The 22,702-nt window shown below is 45.7% G+C and overlaps 1 protein-coding gene across 2 annotated transcripts in view; it reads right to left on the bottom strand.

The window, feature by feature from the left end:
- Window positions 1–5,761: 5,761 nt before the first annotated feature.
- LOC144792076 (heparan sulfate glucosamine 3-O-sulfotransferase 1-like) overlaps window positions 5,762–22,702 on the bottom strand; it is a 45,609-nt gene continuing 28,668 nt past the window's right edge. The window contains exon 2 of one of the 2 annotated variants that reach the window (XM_078666926.1): window positions 5,762–13,406. In XM_078666926.1, coding sequence (XP_078523052.1) covers window positions 11,730–12,641 — 912 coding nt within the window. In that variant the 5' untranslated portion in view covers window positions 12,642–13,406 and the 3' untranslated portion in view covers window positions 5,762–11,729. Of the gene's footprint in view, window positions 13,410–22,702 lie in introns of both variants that reach the window. The other variant, XM_078666927.1, reaches the window with a different exon arrangement.

Here is a 22,702-nt window from a genome sequence, read left to right as displayed (position 1 = left end):
GAACTGACACTCACTTTGCAGCTTGGCTGACGCTAAAAACAAGCACTTTGCAGGCTAACGCAGTGGCAGTAGCTTTGGCTCTGGCGGAATGAGCTTGCAAGCTCTCTGGTGGCTGTCTCTTGGCCAGACCATAGCAGCAATTTATACAACTAACAATCCATCTGACGATTACCGTTCCTGAACTGCCAAGCCAGGTCTTCCCTGGACCAGAAACAAGCATCCTAGGACCGGTTTCAGGGTAACACCGCTCATCAGCCAGGCTAGCTTGAATAGATTTACCCCTTAGGTAGGACTCAGGGCCGCGCTTTGCTGGGAACACCCACGCTCCACTCTTGGAATGCCTCCCTGGGGCAGAGTAAATCAAAGCAGCGACTTGCATTACTCCAGATTTACCAAGCCACACAGGACCAGGCAAGGTGGTCTTGCGTGGCTTGGTAAATCTCATTATAGGTTTTGCTTTGATAAATCTGCCCCTAAATGTCTCTTAAGTTATCCCATTTGTTCAGGTCCTGAATTTATTACCTGGAGCAATTTCTTTCAGTTTTTTTAATTGCATTTTAAACATGGATGTCCAGTACTACCCACAGAATACGTTTTAGCTGAGACAAATCTACCCCCTGCCCTACGATGCCCTAAGACATGAAAAAGGAGTAAGCACTACCAGAATAGCAATATGTGTTATTTGTCTGTAGGTCTATGTTTGTCGTCACTGTGTACTGGTTCATATGCATGCTTTTAACTACATTCCTACATCACGTTGACTAATGTGAACATGGACAGTCAACCCACCAAAAGTTTGGATGTGCGTGTGACACAAGTAATAACTATAAGCGTCACCCTACACGCACTTATTGATCTGTGTGTACGAGTATCTCATATAGAGACACCTTCCCCAGCAAGGGAACGCCTCTAGCAGGTCGCCCATAGTAGCCAGCCCTTTGATACCATTATCAAACCAGGCATATGAACAGAATGGGACTCGCATGATGCATGCAGACACGGGAGAGTCAACACAATGTTACAGGCACGTAATTGAGTTTATTTATGACTGTTTCTTCGTTGTTTTCTTCCTCCCACATGTCTTTTATTTTTGGTCTCGCCTAGTTTGGCTAGAGCCCCCACCAGTTACAGATTTTTGCAAATCTGGCACCAAGAATCTAGGATTGGATACACCCTTTAGGGGGTGTAGACCGTCCATTTTCTTGCACCTTGGTCCTGAAGAAAACCTGGTAAATCCCACACATAGGTTGAAACATGTAGACCACCCACACAGATACTCTTGGTCATAATTGCCCACTAAGTATCTTCACACCCTTTTTTAATATTGTCCAGTTGCTTACGAATAATTTTTTTTCCATTAAGTTAAACCAGGACAATTTGTAACATTTTTTCTGCACTTATCTCCACAACAACCTGCTCCACTGTAGTTCAGGTGTCTCAGCACACCCTGATGGCACTCGGTCATCAGGGTGGACCCCAATGATGAAGCATGTCACCACTAGGCTGATGAGTGAAGTTTTTTTTACAAAGGGACATTTTTTTTCCTTTTTCCAAACATATATCCCATTCAGAATATATGATTCTCAATGGTGACACTCCTTCTTTTGTTACTCATACAGTATAATATATACCCTGTCCCATTGTTATTCCAGGTACCGCTACAATATGCCAGGTTCACTTCATTATATTACAGCTATCTTCTACATTTGACCATTTCACTAAGTAATGCATAAGAATAGTACAACCTGTATTGGAAATTGGCTTGTTAACTCAGTAAATCAAGAACTTCAATACAACCTTTATAGCCCGCCTCTGTATCTTATTCCCAATTTAGCAACTGTAGGCATCAGTGCTTACTTGCCCCATAGTTTAACAATTGTCCTCAGCATATTAACTCCACTGACCACAGGTTAGACACAGTGCAATACCTCTATGCTATCTACTGGGCATTTGCTATGCAAAATGTCTGAGGGATTTATCTTCAATCAGCAGTCCCAGTGAACGAGTCTACCAGTCCCTTCCACATTTGAGCAATGGGGCGTTTATGCTGTCTCCTCTGACCTTCGCCTCACAAGATCCCCCTACTGCCATCCCTCATTTCTTGACCTCTTCATTCCATCTACTCTGAGGAGCCCCCCCCCCCCATGGACGTCCAGAGTAGCGCTATGGCTTGCCTACCAAACACCAGGGCCAGGTCTGGAGAGCACATTCTTTACCTTTGGTAGAGCCTATATGCCCAGCAAGGATATCTCTACCCTGCACAGGTCAGTCCGCTCCAGGTCTCTATTTCTTCAGTACCTGACCACCAGAGGCTGGTTATCGCTGAACACCTCCATGGCATTTGACGACAAATCTACATCTATTATGGCACACATAAGGCATGGTTTGTCTTCTGTCCTGTCAATTACATTTAATCTATGCGGTGTAAGGTATGTGGTGTGGAGATGGTTAAATTGCATCTGGCGTGCCCGGTATTCCTGGAGATTCTATGAGGTTACTGAAGTACAGCCGTCAGTTTCCATATCCCTCACTTCTTTGGCTATCTTTCCCTCTCAGAAAGCTCTTAAAGTGGATAGTGGACAGTCCGCTATTAGTCACGGAAAGAAGAGACATATATAGCCATGATATACATTTGCGGCCACCCCCAAACATAAGCAAAACTTGCAGTGTCTGTGGTTGGGTATGACAATCATCCCATATAGACCCCAACGACTGCAACAAAGCTCAATATACCGGGAACAGGGACTCAGGTACACCATCCTCCACAATCAGAGCGCAAATCCCTGAGTTCTCTGTTTTCATGGCAGTACCCCACATTATGAATCTCCACTTCAAACCTTTCTATCTCTCTGGTAATAAGGAACCTAACCCTTATGGTGGGCAGGCCAATCAAAGGGAGTGTGGGCGCGTATAACTGGTGTTGAAATACCCTGGAGCATTTAAAATGTTTCTTTAATAGGTTCCCACTCACCCCTTTACTGGATTATACTATGAAGGTATTTAAATACCTCTTTCTGGTATGTTCCCTCTCCCTCCTTTAACTGTTTTATACCCAGGAGGTATTTACATCTCCGTCTCTCATATATCCATTCTGCCCCCTTCACTGGATTTATACCCAGGTGGTATTTACATTACTATTTTGTAGATATTCCCTCTTGTTCTTATAATGGATAGCAGCCCGTCCCGACGTTGTCCGGGTATGAATTGCTGCCGGCCAGTAGTATATTGTTTTGTAGGATTTCGTTTTGATAGCATTTCTTATCTGTGACAGGCCTGTGAAACGCTCCGATTCACAGTGCACTGCGGATGCACTTAAGAGTGCGCGTTCAGTAGTGTGTGAACTCGAGTTTCCCTACTTTATTTTTCCTTGCAATATTATATAGCGCGAACTCGACAACATGGCATGAGCACAATTTACATTACAGAAGAACACATTCATTTGTGGTAGGCACGGGGAGACAAAGCGATTTGCCTGGAATCACAGGATGTTGAGCTGATGCCGAGATTCGAACGTAGCTCCCCAGTTCTAAAGTTCGCAATTCTAGAACTTGTGGCAGGAGGTGTGTCTAAAAGTGTATGTCGGTGCTGGCCATCAATGAGAGAGACCTGTGCATTTTTAAAATCGGTGGTGAAAAAATATGAGAATGTTGCTGGAGATGTGGGCCGCCGTGCCACCAATGTACTTACCGGGGGAGGGTAAACACCCATTATTCCGCAACTTTCTTTCCTCATACCATCACTCCGCATACTTTCATTACGAAAGTACCATGACTCCGCAATGCCATTATAATGCATGGCATTACATTTTATATGCTTTTTCCACGCATGCATTTACAACGAAATTCGTTGTAAATGCATGAATGGTAAAAGCATGTTTTTTAAATGTTTGGATAAGGTAAGTATGGGTATAGGGGTATATGTTTTGAGGTACTGAGGTATATGTTTTGGGGTGTTTGGATATTTTAAGCGTTCAGATATAGTTTTGGGTTATGGTGTACAGGGGTAGTTTTAGGGTTTAGGGATAGGTATGGGTTTTGGGGTACAGGGGTATTTTTAGGGTTCAGGGCTAGGTTTGGGTTTTGGGGTATAGGGGTATTTTTAGGGTTATGGGGTAGGTTTGGGTACAGGGGTATTTTAAGGGTTCAGGGCTAGGTTTGGGTTTTGGGGTACAGGGGTATTTTTAGGGTTCAGGGCTAGGTTTGGGTTTTGGGGTACAGGGGTGTTTTAGGGTACAGGGGTAGGTTTGGGGGTACAGGGGTATTTTTATGGTTCAGGGCTAGGTTTGGGTTTTGGGGTACAGGGATATTTTTAGGGTTCAGGGGTAGGGTTGGGTTTTGGGGTACAGGGGTATTTTAAGGGTTATGGGCTAGCTTTGGGTTTTGGGGTAAAGGGGTATTTTAGGGTTCAGGGGTAGGTTTGGGTTTTGGGATACAGGGGTATTTTTAGGGTTCAGGGCTAGGTTTGGGTTTTAGGGTACAGGGGTATTTTTAGGGTTCAGGGGTAGGTTTGGGTTTTGAGGTACAGGGGTATTTATAGGGTTCAGGGCTAGGTTTGGGTTTTGGGGTACAGGGGTATTTTTAGGGTTTAGGGTTTAGGGATAGGTTTGGGTTTTGGGGTACAGGGTATATTTATAGGGTTAAGATGGGTTAGTGTTTAAGGGTGTTGGGGTATTTTAAGGAGTAAGGCTGGGTTATGATTATGAGGTGCAGGGGTATTTAAAGGGAGCAGGGTGGACACCCGGAGCTGGAATGTACAGAACCTGGGAAGAAAAAACAATGAAATATTGGGCACAACGCTCGCTTTGTTTTCCCGTAATCCCGCGCCCCGCACACGCCCACGCCCCCAGCACACGCCCACAGCACACTATATGAGACATGGGATGAAGGGCGGAACGTACCACAGGCCCCCAGCGTTTGTCACGCCCCAGCACACGCCCACAGCACAACGCAGACACGCCCACAAGGGACTACTTTTCTGGCACGGTTCTTTTACCTTTTAAATGTATATGGTGGGTGTCTGCATAGCCTATGTCCTTCTGCTGCAACTGCCCTTTCCAACGCTGTATTGGGTGTTGTGATTGGTGCTGTGGTTCCTGAGATTACCCGCCTCAAAGGTTTGGGTTCTCTCTTTAATATATTAGTATAGATTTATAACCCTGATATATTCTAATGATTTTCTAAGATTTCTCTCCTCCTTCATCTACAGGATTTACACCTATGATCTATTTAAATGTCTCTCTAATATCTCCACTCTTCACCTTTTCTGGATTTATAACACTCATGTATTACAATGTCTCTTTGATATACTCTCTTTCCTACCTGTACTTAATGAATGTCTGTGAGATATTTCCACATCCCTCAAAACGAATCCCTCTTGTTTCTGCACTGGATGTATGACACACAGGAGGGGGATAAAAAAGAGCCAAAAAAAATACCAGAGGGTAATATTTCTCCTCTCCCTTTTGTACTAGATGTAGAGTCCTTTCTCTGTGACATTTTAACATCTCACTCTCTCTCCCTCTGCTTTGGATGCATCTCCCTCAAGTACTATTATGTCTTTTTAATATCTCCTTCTTTTTCTCTGGCATTGGATGTCCATCCTCAAGTATTTTATTGTCTATCTAGTATTTCCTATCTCCCGCCTCCCCTGATAATGCCCAAGTTACTATATAAGTCCCCACTGGCTGCCCCCCAATTATATATTTAAAGCATTTTTACCCAACATTTAAATAAGAAAATATCAATAATAAGCAATAGGCATGTGCGATAGCCATCTCTTTTATTGTAAATTATCGACAACAAAAAATGCAAACAGCTGAAGTCAGGGAATGGAGAGCACAAGTGAACAATTCAGGAAACTCCATGCAGATTCTCCTCTGAAAGACTAACACATGATTGAACAAACACCACTAGATACTGCAAGAAATACACTGACTAGCATTACATTTCATACTGGTGCTTGTTAGTGATAAAAGGTTCCTGTCTCCGGGGTGTGGAGTTCCTAATGGCTTTGGTGGTGCACATGGGTTGCTGGTGATAGAGATGCTCCCTATCTCTGGGTGTGTGTATCTGTGCTCACAGACAGTCTTTTCAGAAGTGGATTGTTTTTTTACTGGAGATGGCCTGGTACACATATACTTACAACCTTTGCAGCACACACACACATCCCACCCCAATACCCTTTGCCTCTGGTGCAGGTTTGTTAGTAAGAGAAGCGCCCTGACTGTGGGTTGGGTATATCTTGTGCTTTTATGTTTTTAGTCAGAGAAGTTCCTTGCCTCGGAGGTGAGCACACATTACGTTAGGCTCTGGGTGGTAAGGATGATTTATTAATGATCCAGAAGTACCCAGGGTCTTGGCTGGTCTGTTTCTGGGATTGTTTGTTAGTGAGGAGAACTCCCTTGCCTATTATTTGTGCATGTGCAGCATAAGGCTCTGTACTTTGGATGGTTTGTTATGACAGAGAGGTGTTCTGCCTCAGTTGTGTACATTGCCTGGATAAAGCACTGTACTTGGGGTGGTTTTGTTAATGACAGAGAAGCTTTCTGCCTCAATGGTGTGCATGCTCTGCATAAAGCCCTGTACATGGGGTGGTTTGTTATGACAGAGAGGTTTTCTGCCTCTGTTGTGTACATTGCCTGGATAAAGCACTGTACTTGGGGTGGTTTTGTTAATGACAGCGAACCTTTTTGCCTCAATGGTGTGCATGCCCTGCATAAGGCCCTGTACATGGGGTGGTTTGTTATGACAGAGAGGTTTTCTGCCTCTGTTGTGTACATTGCCTGGATAAAGCACTGTACTTGGGGTGGTTTTGTTAATGACAGCGAAGCTTTCTGCCTCAATGGTGTGCATGCCCTGCATAAGGCCCTGTAAATGGGTGGTTTGCTAGTGACAGGGAAGCTCACTGCCTCTGTGGTACACATGTATTGCATAAGCATTTTGTGCGGCTTGCCAGTGATAGAGAAGATCCTTGCCTAAGAAGTACGAAGTGCACATTGTACTGTTTCAGGCTCTTATGCTACCCTGCCTCTGAGGTGTGCATTAAATCTGTGAAACATTTAAATGCCTGACCTTGCGTTCAAATGATTGCAATAATTGTTCTAATCAGAGAAAGTCGAACAAATCGCACACAGGCTCAAGGCTGATGTTTCAAACCAACCCTACAAATGTCAGACTTAATTTGTTGTTTTTTGCATTTATTCACACTTACATTGATCATAGGTTTCCAGCTGCCTTTATTCACTTCGTACCATAGACACTAATTGATTGAATTATCACAAAACAATTCAAAGCCCCTTAATGACATTTGTTGAAACATAAGTAAATGTCCATTGTGCCTTAGAAATGACTTCTAAGTTAAATGTAACAACAATAAAAAAACAAAGCATGTGTTCAATCAAGTTACTTTGATAATGTAGCCAAATCTTTGCTTTTTGTGGTACAGAAAAAAAGAGACATATTTTGGGTTATTTAAAATTGTATTTTGTACATTACTCTATGATATTTAGTGTGTGTAGCTCTGCAAACACTTGAACAATAAATATTCCAGTATGTGTTTCATTCTAGATGTTTGGTGCTGCACTAACTCTATCTCAAAATAGCTGAGGGAAATTATGATTAATAAAGCAGACAATAGAAAGTCTATTTCTTAAAACCGTAAACTATTCTTATGCGTGTTTCTTGTAAGAAAACCACAACATTGCAAATCTGGTTACACAGCATTGAAATACAAAGAATTCTCTTATACTTTTAGGAGTTTTGAACTCTTTTAGACTGAAAAACACTTTTTATTTTTGGAGAAGGCCTTCCATCATGCTTCTTTACTATCAGCTCAGACAAACAGCATACTTACCTACAGCAAATATAAATGCAGGATTATAACATTAGTTTGTCTGCCGTATAGCTTGACATATTCTGTTGGAGCTGGTAGGAATTCACTTGTTTGTTGGAACTCTGTGATCTAAGCCAATAATTTGACCAACATGAGCAATAAATACTGCTATATATTTCCACTGCTGGAATGAGAGATCACATCCTTTTAACATTTTGAGTATTTTTCTATAAATGAATCAAATTATTCAACATGAACTGACTCCCAATTAGACAGGTTTGAATCATATTTTAGCTTGTTCAGCATAAGGCTGTATTTTTTTCGAAGTGGGCTGTCAGTAAGAGAGAAACTTCCTGTCTCTGTTGTGTGCATGCACTGGGTTGGGCACTTGTGCAGGAGATGGTAGTTACAGATGTAAAAGCTTCCTGCCTAGATGGTTTACATCCACTGCATGTTGGAGATGGTTAGTTAGTGACAGAGAGCTCCAAGGCTCTAGGTAGTAAAACCACTCATTTTCAAAATATGATGTTAGTTTTGTCAGTAAGAGAAGCTCCATTAGTAGTGCAGGCACTACATTTAGATCTTGCATGGAGCTGTGTGCGCACTCACACACTCACGTCCCCCCTCTTGGGCTGGGGTGCTTGCTGGTTTGTTAATAAGACTCACCTAACCTAGGGTTGTGTATACCACAAACTCTCAAACATCAGAAGCCAGCAGTCACTATGTTTTATGTTGTAGTGATAAGGATTGCTTTGTCAGTGAAAGAGAAGCTACCTCCCTTGAAGGTGTACAAGCACTGAACTGTGTTCTAGTTACTAGATGTGGTTTTAGGTGAAAGAGAAGCTCCCTCGCCCTGAAAATGTACAGGCACTGCATTTGGTTCTTGGTGATGATTTTCAGTGAAAGAGAAGCTTGTTGCCTCTGAGGTGTGCAGGTACTTCATTGGGTTCTTGTATCTGGGGGTTGGTTTTTAGTGAAAGAGAAGCTCCCGGCCTCTGAGGTGTGGAGGCACTGCATTGGGTTCTTGTATCTGGCGGTTGGTTTTTAGTGAAAGAGAAGCTCCCGGCCTCTGAGGTGTGGAGGCACTGCATTGGGTTCTTGTATCTGGGGGTTGGTTTTTAGTGAAAGAGAAGCTCCCGGCCTCTGAGGTGTGGAGGCACTGCATTGGGTTCTTGTATCTGGGGGTTGGTTTTTAGTGAAAGAGAAACTCCCGGCCTATGAGGTGTGGAGGCACAGCATTGGGTTCTTGAATCTGGGGGTTGGTTTTTAGTGAAAGAGAAGCTCCCGTCCTCTGAGGTGTGGAGGCACTGCATTGGGTTCTTGTATCTGGGGGTTGGTTTTTAGTGAAAGAGAAGCTCCCGTCCTCTGAGGTGTGGAGGCACTGCATTGGGTTCTTGTATCTGGGGGTTGGTTTTTAGTGAAAGAGAAGCTCCCGTCCTCTGAGGTGTGGAGGCACTGCATTGGGTTCTTGTATCTGGGGGTTGGTTTTTAGTGAAAGAGAAGCTCCCGTCCTCTTAGGTGTGGAGGCACTGCATTGGGTTCTTGTATCTGGGGGTTGGTTTTTAGTGAAAGAGAAGCTCCCGTCCTCTGAGGTGTGGAGGCACTGCATTGGGTTCTTGTATCTCGGGGTTAGTTTTTAGTGAAAGAGAAGCTCCCATCCTCTGAGGTGTGGAGGCACTGCATTGGGTTCTTGTATCTGGGGGTTGGTTTTTAGTGAAAGACAAGCTCACGGCCTCTGAGGTGTGGAGGCACTGCATTGGGTTCTTGTATCTGGGGGTTGGTTTTTAGTGAAAGAGAAGCTCACGGCCTCTGAGGTGTGGAGGCACTGCATTGGGTTGGTGCTGCTGGTGATGATTTTTAGTGAAAGAGAAGCTCCATGAATTTGAGGCGTGCAGGCACTTCATTTGGTTCTTGTATCTGGGGATTGGTTTTAATTAAAGAGAAGCTCCCCGCCTCTGGGGTATCCAGGCACCACACTGGGTTGGTGCTGCTGGGGGTGTTTTTTAGTGAAACAGAACCTCTGTGCCTCTGAGGTGTGCAGGCACTGCTCTGGGTGTAAGTTGCTGGGGATGGTTTTAATGAAAGAGAAGCTTCATGACTTTGAGGCACTTCTTTGGATTCTTATATCAGGGGGTTGGTTTTTAGTGAAAGAGAAGCTCCCGGCTTCTGAGAGGTGGAGGCACTGCTTTGGGTTGTTGGTGCTGGCGATGATTTTTAGTGAAAGAGAAGCTCCATGACTTTGAGGCATGCAGGCACTTCATTGGGTTCCTGTATCTGGGGGTTGGTTTTTAGTGAAAGAGAAGCTCCCTGTTACCAAAGCAACCAGGCACTACATTTCATTCTTGTTGCTCTGGAATGACTTTTAGTGATACAGAGGCTCCATGACTTTGAAGAGTGCATACAGTACAGTGGGTTCTTGCTGCTGAGAATATTTGTAGTCTTTCATAAGCCCCACGATTTTATGGAGTACATGCAGGCATGCACACAGCTCTTGTGCTGCATCCCAAGCCCCACGGAAATAACAGCTTGTTGCCTCTGCGATGCTGGCAAGTGTGTGTGGTTATTTGTTAGTTATAAGGATGGTCTCTTCCTGAGGTGTGTGGACACTTATTTAAGCTCTGGCACTGGGAAAGGTTTGTTGATTATAATGTTTGATGAACAAGAAAGGCTTTACGACAGTGAGATTAGCAAACCCAACGAATTAAGCCTCCATCCTGAGAACAGTTAATTATCACTAGTGCTTCTAAGACAGCTTGTGTTTTGGCCACTGAGCTATGACTAGCTGATTAGTGAGACCTGCTCAATGTCAGGCGTGCAAACAGTCAGCATTGGACCCTGGGGTGCAAGGAATGGTATGTTAACAAGTGATGTCCACCATCTGTGGGTTGTGTAGACATACTGTGTAGGCTATGGTGGTGCTGCAGGCACAATGTAAGTATAGGGATCCGCTTTCCCTGTGCGAAAGGTGTGTAAACAGACTACATTTAGATCGGATGGTGCTGTAAGTGGTTTGTAAGCAACAAGGGTTCCCTGTGTTTTGTAAGGTGTGTCGAAACACCACATTAGGCTCTGGTGGTGCTGCAGGTGTTATGCAAGTGGCAGAGGTACCCTACCTGGAAGATGTGGGAATACACCAAAAAGTAGGCTCTGGTGGTGTTTCCACGTCTGTTTGTAACAGAGGCCCTCTGTTTGTAAGGTGTGAAGACACATCACATTAGGCTCATGTGGTGCTGCTGGTGGTAAGTAACAAGGTCCTTGTTGGTAAGGTGTTCATATTTAGGCTTTGGTGATGGTGTACATGGTATGTGATTAACAGAGGTTCTCTGTCTTTACAGTATGCAGACACCCCACAATTGGTTGTGGTGGTGCTGGGGTGGTATGTAAGTGACAGAGGTTCTTGTTTGTAAGGTATGCAGACAGACTGCATTTGGTTTTGATGGTCCTGGTACTTGTTAGAAAAGCCCTATGTGCCTGAGGTGTACAGACACTCCATCAAGGTCTGGTGCTGGAAATGACAAGTTAGTGAAGGAAGCTCCCTTTCTCTGATTAAATGAGACACACCAGAGTTACAGACTCATGCAAGCGTGATGGACCAGTCACATGAGCCTTGGAAGGGACCTTTCAATTCCTCTTTGGGGATCCTGGATTCATAGGAGTTGATTAGCCCTCTGGGACATCACAAATCCCGTCTAGATTCAGGCATGGCTAGTGTGAACCTTTCCAATGTTTACCCTCCTAGCTCTGACTTGAAGAAGGCAAATAATGGTGGGGGCCAGGGAGAGGAGCTAAGAGAGGAGAGCAGCTGTGCGTGATTAAGATGGATCTGGGGGTAGATGTTTTCTGTGGTCCCACAACTACCCCCAACCCACCCATAATGGCTGCCTCCATTCTCTTTCCAACTAACACCAGTTAAAAGTCTTCCCCACCATGGAGAAGAAATCTTCGTTGTGCCGGCTGAAGAAAGTGCAGAGCCGCTCCAGGATAGCACCTTCCACCGCTGGGTGTGGACGCCCCTTGGATTCATCCAGGCACTTCTGGAGGCCACCTTCTCCCCGCAGACAGTAGAATCCCTTGGTCTGGTTGAAGTAAAAATTAGCCGGAGTAATTCGAGGAGGGAGCCCCAGAAACCGCTCTGCCCTGCGCAGCTCTGGAAGTGGATCCCGGATTAAGTTACCTCCATCCACAACATGGATCTGACCCAGAGGGAAGAAGCGCAGCCAGCGCGCCAGGTGGACTGCATACAGACTGCGCTGGATGGCCTTGTACTGGGTGTTTAGTTGCCCACCACGCAGGAGGATATTTTCAAGGCGCTGGTAGGGCTTGTCTCGCTCCTGGCGATTGTGCAGCACTTGTGTGTAGTCCGACACTAGCCGCTCAACAGGGTCACGGACAATGAGAATAAGGTGCACTGAGCTGTTCATGGCATGGACCCTCTCTGGGGCCTTGAGCGAGGAGAAGTAGCCGGGAGTCTTCTCCACTGTCACTTGTCCCGGTAGTGATGGGGGCATCTGGGATCGGTACCAGGCCAGTCCTTTGTCATAGTTCTCATCCTGGTCAAAGAAGTGCACCTCGGATGTAGCTGCAACCACGTCCGGGTGTAGGTTAAGCATTTCAAGCAGGGCCCGTGTGCCACCTTTCCTCACACCAATGATAATAGCCTGAGGATTACGGCGACTAATGACCTTGACAGGGACCATGGGACGTCTGGAAAGCCACGAAGCCTCACTGTGATGAGAGACCACTGCTCCTTTTAGTGGCATCCCAAGCCCCACCAGGAGAACTAGAAAATATCCAAGAGACAAGAGATCCATGGCTGCGGTCAGTCCAAAAGGAGCGCACCCATGCTGCTTAGGGGGCACAGGTGGTATCCCCTTAAGATATGGATTGCTGATCTTAAGTTCTCTCTGTGGTGCTACATTTTGGCCTCCGTGTCCCAGTTTAAGCCAACACTGGTTGTTGTTGGTTCAATTATTATTTATTTCAGATTAAATCTCGTAACTTGGCTTGCATTGTCATGGGCTGATTCTATTCTCTTGAGCAAAGTCATAACTGGTAAAGTCTCTTGCATTCAGTCATTCCAGGTTGTTTCAAGCCTCTTGATTTTAGCACTACTTAGTTTTGTTACTTACGTTCCCACTAGTTGGCTCTCTTCGCTTGTCTAAGCGAATCCTCAGATGATTCCATTTGTGGTCGTTTCCAGACAGGCACAGGCTAGAGAATGGGTAAACTTTATATTAGACACCGTTTTGCAAGTTAGCCACAAAACCTGTATTATATCCCCTTCTCTTCAGATACAGCAATGCCAGACGGTGCATTCTGCAGCTATGGCAACACCAGCCTGAACATGTACAGGTGCTTCAGGATACTCTGCAAGCCACCCTCACTTCACAGGGTCTGAAGTTTGTTCATCGGGCATTTAGTGGTTAGATCCCCAGTGCTCACCCAGGGCTTCTGTGGTTGTCCACCCAACTGTTTGACAGTTCACCTTCTTGCCCGGGTGCGTTCTTGCATTAGGGAGATAGCGGGCAGCCCTTCTGAGACACAGCTGCACTGCTCAGCAGGGAACGTCTTCAAGCCTGCTGAAGGGAAGCAGAAGACATTGGTTATGTCCTTTTAGACTCCTGGGATGGTCCTTAGCCCATCAGCAACATATGAATGTGAATGCTAGACAGATACACCAGTGGCCTTTGATGCATTGGAACATTCATGAGAAAACAAAGAAAATTAATTGAAGCCATACAGACCTGAGGATGCTTTGTCAGCTAAGTAGACTGACACTTTAAAAACACTGATTCACAGTAACAGCAGCCTCTAATGATTGGTCGATTCCAACAGAGCAAGCAAACGGAAGAAGCAAGATGGTAGTACCCCATCTGACAGGCGAGTGAGAAAGTAACATGATAAGGATGTAGGAAAGCCACCACAGGTGTGCAGAAATAGCATGACTGCGAGGACAACAAATAACATGACACTAGTCTCGAAAAAGTCTGTGATTTCAGTGTGGGAAAACTACATGACAGTTGGAGGATGAGGCACACCAGTACAACCGTGAAAGCTACAGGTGCCCACTCGCTAGAAAAACCTTTGTGTGAAGACTTTATTTGACTATCTGGGTTTGATGAGCCTTTCAGGAAAATCATAACGGAGTGAGTCACCTCTCAGGTAGGTGCCCGTAGAACAATAGAAGTGTCAGCCGCATGCTAGACAAGCCGAACATGCACCTAACTTGGCTCCGGCCCCACAGGCCTTTCAGAGGCACTCACCAGCAAAAGATACTCTTGAGAACCTTATATTCCCGCACACCCCCATATCAATGCCAATACAAGCACCATCAATGCTACCACCAGAAATCCCACGCAATCACCATTACCACAATATCAATACCAACACCAGTTCCACAACACCACTATCAATACCACGAGTAGTGAGGCCAGCACTACTACCCATACAATCACTTTTTACACCTCCATTACCAGCACCATTGCTATCTCTACCACCATCACTGCCAAGCACTGGCAAAGCCATTTGATCTGGCTTTAATTTTCTCTCTATGGTAGTCCACTTTCTTTGGGTGTTCCTCATGCACACTGGACGTCTCCTCCTGGACAGTCTCTGCCCTTGCAGGGCCAGGCACTCTCCTTCCCTCTCTCAGAAGGCCGGAAGGCTTCTAGACATGACTAGACAGATCCTCAGCTCAGCCTGAGGAATGTACCGACTTTAAGTGGTCGCCCCTCACCTCTGGGAAACTGGCTGTCAGGTACATACCAGAAGTAGTCACACTGAAGTCCTTTGAGTGCTCTGTGCAGCACTCATCATCAACATCATAAACTTTGTTTCGATGTTATCAATAAAATCATACAAGTACAGTAAAAACAATAACAAAGCAATACAGAAAAAACAACATGATAAAAAGCAAGGACATATCATAATAGTTTCATCAGACATCATAACTCAGCATTGTACCTGACGAATAGCGTTATAAACCCCCACAAGAAACGTTGACACATTGTTACAAACTGTTTGTGAATCTAGATGGCCTGGCCTGATAAAAAACTATTTTAAAAACGTGTGTCGAAGATGTTCATGCAAAGAACAAATCATAACAATGTGCAAAGTAACGCATGTAAAAGGCAGGTTGCAAGTACATAAAGGTATCTCAGTATATTTTTACCATATTCCATCTAATTCCATCTAATTTCCAGTCAACTATGACATTCATCAGGGACTGGATGAACCACAACCACCTTAAGCTGAACCCGGATAAAACCGAGCTGGTTCTCACTGGTGGTTCGTCCAGTCCCTGGAACTCTCTCTTCTGGCCCCCCTCCCTTGGCACTGCACCGACCCCCTCCATCACGGTCAAAACACTTGGTGTCAAAATAAACAGCCAACTCACCCTCCATTCACAAATCAGCTCTGTGGTGTCCTCCTGCTTCCTCTCTCTCCGCACTATCCGCACTGTCTCCCGCTTCTTTTCCCCCCAGGCACTTAAGATCATTATGGCCGCACTTGTGATATCGAAACTGGACTACGCAAACGCTCTCTACCACGGTATCCCCGCATACAGTCTGCGTAGACTCCAGACCGTTCAGAACCAAGCAGCCCGGCTGGTGTACGGTCTTCCTCGGTATCACCACTCCACCCCTCTTCTCAGGGAGCTTCACTGGCTCCCTATAAAGGAACGGGCCCTATTTAAGATCGGTTGTATGGTCTTCCAGGCCCGCCAGGGCACTGCCCCCGCCTTCATCTCCTCACTAATCAAGTCTTATGTACCCGTAAGAGAACTCCGGTCTTCCTCCAAGTCCCTCCTCCATATCCCTCGCTTCACTCGCAAAAAGTGGGGCGGGGCCAATTTCTCTACCCTGGCTCCAACCTTTTGGAACTCACTCCCTGACCACCTCCGCTCTGCCACTCAGTATCTCCCCTTTCGCAGAGATCTGAAAACGTTCCTCTTCAGCCAGGCTTTCCTCACTTAATCTTCCTCAAAATTCCCTTCACCTCTCCCTGGTCTTTCCCCCTCAGCTGCCGATCCCCCCAGCGCCAAGAAACCGCAAGGTGTACGCTGCGCTCTAGAAGTATTTTAAATTAGAAATTAGGATACAACAGCTGGTTAAACAAAGCTAATCTAAAAAAGGTCAAAAGACGACCGTGAAAAATAGGCATGACTTAGAGTAAATATGGTTCAATCCTAGGCACTGATTTAACCATAATGAAGTTGCGAAGTAGGGTCTTGTTCGAGGACTGTGCTTCCTTCTCTGAAGTCAATCGAAGGAGAGAAGTCTCCTTAAGCCACACAATATTATCATGTTTGGTAATGCTGGCAGAATTAAAGCATAATTCGGGTCTACCGAGGTACGAGAGGTTCTCTCGAATATATTTCAGCCAGGAAATTTTAAGTAGGTGATCCAATTTCATGCAATCTAATATAATGAATCTGCTCAAACTTAACACATCCTTTAACTAGACATGACACCAAAGCAAGAGAGGGCGCAACCGAATTTAATCTACGATGTATTAGAGACCCAACTCCTCATGAAGAATTTCGTTGGGAATCGACTGTCCCAAACCAAATAGCCCTCTAAGAAATGTATTCTCTGCAATTCCCAGAGGATCAATATTGACATAATCCCAAATTTCGCTGCTAAAAGTTGATATCGGTGTACACTATAGACATCCAGCATGATTTTTAATGGCTTTTGACCTAGGAGGGAAGAAAATTCATTCACACCAGCAGCGTCTCTTATCAAATTACCAGTGTTCTTCTTAAGTAGAGGTTGCAAATTAATTTTGAATCAATTAAAATACCTAAGTAACTAACATTGTCAACCTTAGACAATGTGTGGCCCTGCAAAGAAAAGTTATGCTTTTCTTATTTTTGGTCCTAAAATCATTACTTATAAAGAGAGAATCCGATTAAGTGAAAGATATCTGTAAAAACCACTGGCTTACGAGGAGGAGGGTGGGTGCATGTGGACCTGCAGTACTACATGCAATGAACAGATGCTTACAGGATAAGTAATATAATCTGTTCATAGCATGTGTGGCTGCAGATACACATGCTTTGCATTGACTGAAAGAAGTACTTTCCTAAGAGGTGGCTAGCCAGTGGATGGTGCAAAGTTCAAAACAGTGTTTTGAGGACTCTTTGACCAAATCTAGCTCGCTGCCTAGCAAGAACAGACACACAATAATAGTTTGTGAGAGTGTGTGGAGTGGACCAAGTGGGAGCTTTACAAATATTTGTTGTGAGTATATTTCCTTAAAAGGCCCAAATAGCACCCTATTTGCTGGCGGACTGTGGTTTGGGGCGGAAAGGAAAGCTTCTTTTAGCTTTTTCAATGCACTTGACAATCCACCTGGCAATCCCTGTCTTAGGCTGTGAAAAGGTCGCAAACAGTTGTGTTTTGAAAAATATCTGATTCTACCTATATACTGCATAAGAGCATGCTTGAAATTAAGTGTGTAGAGCGCACTTTCAGCTACCAAGTCTGGATGTGGAAAGAAGACAGAAAGTTCAATGGTCTGGTTATAGTAGAAAGAGGACACCACTTTGGGTAAGATTTTTGGATTGGCCCTAAGAACCACGCTGTCCTGATGTACATGGAAGAAAGGTTCCTACAATGTGAAGGCCTGTAGTTCACTAACAAGTCTTAGGAATGTTATAGCTACCAAGAAGTCAACTTTCCAAGAGAGAAACAGCAAAGGGCATGAATGCAGTGGCTCAAAGGGGAAGCCCATAATTCTGGTGAGGACAACATTGAGGTTCCTGGCTGGGGTTACCCTTGATGGAGTGACATGCTTAAGGCCCTCCATGGAAGCTTTAATTACAGGAATTTTGACAAGCGAAGAGTGTTCTCTGATTTGCATATTTGCAGCAATGGCGGCTAAATGTAGTTGGATTGATGTGTAGGCTAACCCTGACTTTTGTAAGTATAGTAGACAGCACATAATGTCTTGCACTGTAGGCATACAAGGGTTTATGTGTTTTGAAGTACAGTAGTGGACAAAACATTCCTACTTAGCAGCATACCCAGCCTATGTGGAGCGCCTACGATTTTCCAGACTATGTCCATGCAATGTCGAGGTAGGTAAAGTTAACAAAACTCTAGGACCTCAGGAGCCAAATTGGAAGGTTGGGTTGTATGAGGTCCAGGTGTCTGGCTTTGGTGTGTTTTAGTGTGAGAGGGTCTGGACTGTTGGGGACCTTCTCATGGGGTGCCATGGAAATTTCCAGAAGGGCGGAGAACAACGGTTGTTTGGCCCTCATTGGACCCAACAGGAATAGGATAAGGGATGTTTGCTTGAGCTTCCTGACCATGTAAGGAATCAATAGAAGAGGAGGAAAAGCATATGCAAAGATCCCAGACGAATCCATCCATTTACAGGGGGTGTGGACACCTGGCAAAGGAGTTTGGGCACTTTGTGTTTATGTGTGTGGACAAAAGGTCTATGTTTGGGACATCCCATCTCTGGAAGTAAGGGAGTAGGACTTGAGGGTGGAGTTCCCATTTGTGGACTTGCTACTGTGTCCTGCTGAGCAGGTCTGCAAAGCTGTTTTCTACTTCTGGAAGATACTCTGCCCGGCGATGAACTTGGTGAAGGATGGCCCAGCGCCAGAATTTTACTATAGGGCAGATAGCTGAGAGGAGTGAGGGCATCCTTGCTTTTGTAGGTAAAACATGCCGGGCATGTGGTCCATGCGCACCAGGACTAACTTGCAATGAATCTGCTGAAGAAAGCTGTTCATCTAGCTCCTAAAGCCTAACAGTTCCAAGTGGCTGATGTGGAGACCACTTTGATGAGGTGGGAGTAGAACCCAAGTTGTGATGTCGTTGAAGTGTACTCCACATCGGACTACAGATGCGTCTGAGGTGATAGTCACTTGTGGAACTGGGGCTGCAAAAGTTCTGCCCTGAAACAGAGTGTTGCTGTTCCAACATTGTAGAGAGCGATGGGTGCTGGCCCTTACCAACACCAGAACTTTAATCTAACCCTTCGCTTGTGACCACTGGTTTGAAAAGCATTCATGAAGCGGGTGCATTTGTAATCCGGCATGAGGCACTGTGGCAATGCATAAAGCTATCATTTCCAGAAGGTGCATTACAGTGCTAACGGTGTGCGGATACAGTGGCTTAAAAAGAGGGCAAAACTGCTGGAATGCTTGCAGCCTTCAGAGAATGGGGAAGGCTTTGCCCACTACAGAGTGGAGTACTGACCCTAAGATGGGTTGATTTGAAGAGGCTCCAAGTGTGACTTTGTGGCGTTCACTGTGAACCCCAGGCTGTACAGAAGGGAGATTGCGATCTGGGTGTGGATTAGGCATTCCAGTCTGCTGGAGGTCTTGATCAGCCAATCAATGAAGTAGAGGAAGACGTGAGCTCCTCCCCTCCTGAGGTGGGCAGCTACCACAGCGAAACATCTGGTGACACCAAAGGACAGTACCTTGAACTAGTAGTGTTGACCACTTACCATAAAGCAGATGTAGCATCAATGAGCTGGAAGGTTCGGGATGAAAACATAGGCATCCTTCAGGTCTAGTGTTAGACTTGGCATCTTTGGCGTGGTTTCCCTTGACATTTTGCCTCTAGCTCCTGTATTTTTGATGCTGTGCTGGATTTTATTTTTGCTGACTTAGATGCTTTGGGCACTTTGCCATTGTGGATCAGTGTCAAAGTGCAAGTGCTCCCTGTGTAAATTGTTGTTACAATTGATTCTCCCTGATTGGCATATTTGATTTACTGGTAAGTCCCTAGTAAAGTGCACTGAGTGTGCCAGGGCCGGTAAATCTAATGCTACTAGTAGGACTGCGATTCAGAAAAGGGGGTGGTGATGAACAGAGTGTCTGAATTAAGCAGACCACTCTTACCCAGTCCAAAGATCAGGGCTTGATCCATCACCGTTATTTAGCTCACTGCCCCATCCCAGCTCAGAACCTGGCTATATGCAAATTAGTCTGTCCCTGCCCCAGTGCATCATGGGAACAGGGCAGACCAAACTACCAAGCCAATTCTTCACCAGAAAGGAGACAAGCTACCGGGGACCGGTTTCTGGCATTTCAGCCTCGTCGGCCCGGCTTGCTTGAATCCTGATGGAGCAGTGAGCAAGGGACTCATGTCTGAGTATACCCTGCCACACCTATAGTGGCCAAAAACGATTCAGAAAAGGGGGTGGTGATGAACAGAGTGTCTGAATTAAGCAGACCACTCTTACCCAGTCCAAAGATCAGGGCTTGATCCATCACCGTTATTTAGCTCACTGCCCCATCCCAGCTCAGAACCTGGCTATATGCAAATTAGTCTGTCCCTGGCCCAGTGCATCATGGGAACAGGGCAGACCAAACTACCAAGCCAATTCTTCACCAGAAAGGAGACAAGCTACCGGGGACCGGTTTCTGGCATTTCAGCCTCGTCGGCCCGGCTTGCTTGAATCCTGATGGAGCAGTGAGCAAGGGACTACCTTGCTCATTGCACCATCAGGATTCAAGCAAGCCGGGCCGACGACGCCTGAAATGGCAGAAACCGGTCCCCGGAAGCTTGTTTCCTTCCCAGTACAAGAATTGGCTTGGTAGTTTGGTTTGCTCTGTTCCCATCATGCACTGGGACAGGAACAGACTAATTTGCATATAGCCAAGTTCTGAGCTGGGATGGTGCAGTGAGCTAAAAAACGGTGATGGATCAAGCCCTGATCTTTGGACTGGGTAAGAGTGGTCTGCTTAATTCAGGCACTCTGTTCATCACCACCCCCTTTTCTGAATCATTTTGTCCACCATAAGCGTGGAAGGGTATACTCAGATGTGAGTCCCTTGCTCATTGCACCATCAGGATTCAAGCAAGCCGGGCCGATGACGCCTGAAATGGCAGAAACCGGTCCCCGGAAGCTTGTTTCCTTCCCAGTACAAGAATTGGCTTGGTAGTTTGGTTTGCTCTGTTTCCATCATGCACTGGGACAGGAACAGACTAATTTGCATATAGCCAAGTTCTGAGCTGGGATGGTGCAGTGAGCTAAAAAACGGTGATGGATCAAGCCCTGATCTTTGGACTGGGTAAGAGTGGTCTGCTTAATTCAGGCACTCTGTTCATCACCACCCCCTTTTCTGAATCATTTTGTCCACCATAAGCGTGGAAGGGTATACTCAGATGTGAGTCCCTTGCTCATTGCACCATCAGGATTCAAGCAAGCCGGGCCGACGACGCCTGAAATGGCAGAAACCGGTCCCCGGAAGCTTGTTTCCTTCCCAGTACAAGAATTGGCTTGGTAGTTTGGTTTGCTCTGTTCCCATCATGCACTGGGACAGGAACAGACTAATTTGCATATAGCCAAGTTCTGAGCTGGGATGGTGCAGTGAGCTAAAAAACGGTGATGGATCAAGCCCTGATCTTTGGACTGGGTAAGAGTGGTCTGCTTAATTCAGGCACTCTGTTCATCACCACCCCCTTTTCTGAATCATTTTGTCCACCATAAGCGTGGAAGGGTATACTCAGATGTGAGTCCCTTGCTCATTGCACCATCAGGATTCAAGCAAGCCGGGCCGACGACGCCTGAAATGGCAGAAACCGGTCCCCGGAAGCTTGTTTCCTTCCCAGTACAAGAATTGGCTTGGTAGTTTGGTTTGCTCTGTTCCCATCATGCACTGGGACAGGAACAGACTAATTTGCATATAGCCAAGTTCTGAGCTGGGATGGTGCAGTGAGCTAAAAAACGGTGATGGATCAAGCCCTGATCTTTGGACTGGGTAAGAGTGGTCTGCTTAATTCAGGCACTCTGTTCATCACCACCCCCTTTTCTGAATCACTAGTAGGACTGCAGCACTGATTGTGCTACCCACGTGAGTAGCTCTGAAAAGGTATCTCAGGCCTGCCACTGCAGTGCCTATGCGCAGTTGTTTACTGCCATGTCGACTTGGCAAGTGCACCCACTTCCCAGGCCCAACCTTCCCTTTTATTACATGTTAGTCACCCCTAGGGTAGGCCCAAAGTACCCCTGTGGGCAGGGTGCAGTGTATGTGAAAGGTAGAACATGCCCTGATGTTTGTGGCATGTCCTGATAGTGAAATACTACCAATTTAGTTTTTCACTATTGCATGGCTATCTGTCCCCATAGGATGGAATGGGGAGTTTGCTCATATCATCTTATGAGCATTGCTGCCCATGGGAACAAAGTGGTACAAAAGGGGGTGGTGATGGACGGAGCATGTAATGTAATGTAATGTAGTGTAATGTAAAAGAAATTTCTAAAGCGCACTAACACCAAGCGGTTTCATGGCGCTGATACAGAAGAACCGAGGGAACAGGAGAAGGGTGGTTATGCATATGCTTGAGAAAATAGAAGTGTTTTCAGAAGAGTTCTGAAGTTGGGACACTCACACCCAGTCAACAGATCTGGGTTTAATCCCTCACCGTTCTTTAGCCCACTCTGCCACCCCAGTTCAGACATGGCCATATGCAAATCAGTCTGACCCTGTGCCTCATGGGTTCAGATGCTCCGTCCATCACCACCCCCTTTTGTACCACTTTGTTCGCCATAAGTTGGCAGGGTATGCTCAGACGTGAGTCCCTTGCTCACTTTGCCACTGGATTCAAGCAAGCCGGGCTGAAGACTGCTGAAATGCCAGAAACCGTTCCTCGGAAGCTTGTTTCCAGTCCAGGGAAGGCATGGCATGGCAGTTCGGGCTGGACTGTTCCCATGAGGCACAGGGTCAGACTGATTTGAATATGGCCATGTCTGAACTGGGGTGGCAGAGTGGGCTAAAGAACGGAGATGGATTAAACCCAGATCTGTTGACTGGGTGTGAGTATTTGATTGGTTCAGATGCTCCGTCCATCACCACCCCCTTTTGTACCACTTTGTTCACCATAAGTTGGCAGGGTATGCT

Source organism: Lissotriton helveticus, chromosome 11 (genome assembly GCF_964261635.1).
Source record: "Lissotriton helveticus chromosome 11, aLisHel1.1, whole genome shotgun sequence".
Lineage (NCBI taxonomy): Eukaryota > Metazoa > Chordata > Amphibia > Caudata > Salamandridae > Lissotriton > Lissotriton helveticus.
Note: the sequence above shows the minus strand (reverse complement) of the source record. Positions and strands in the feature narration are given on the sequence as shown.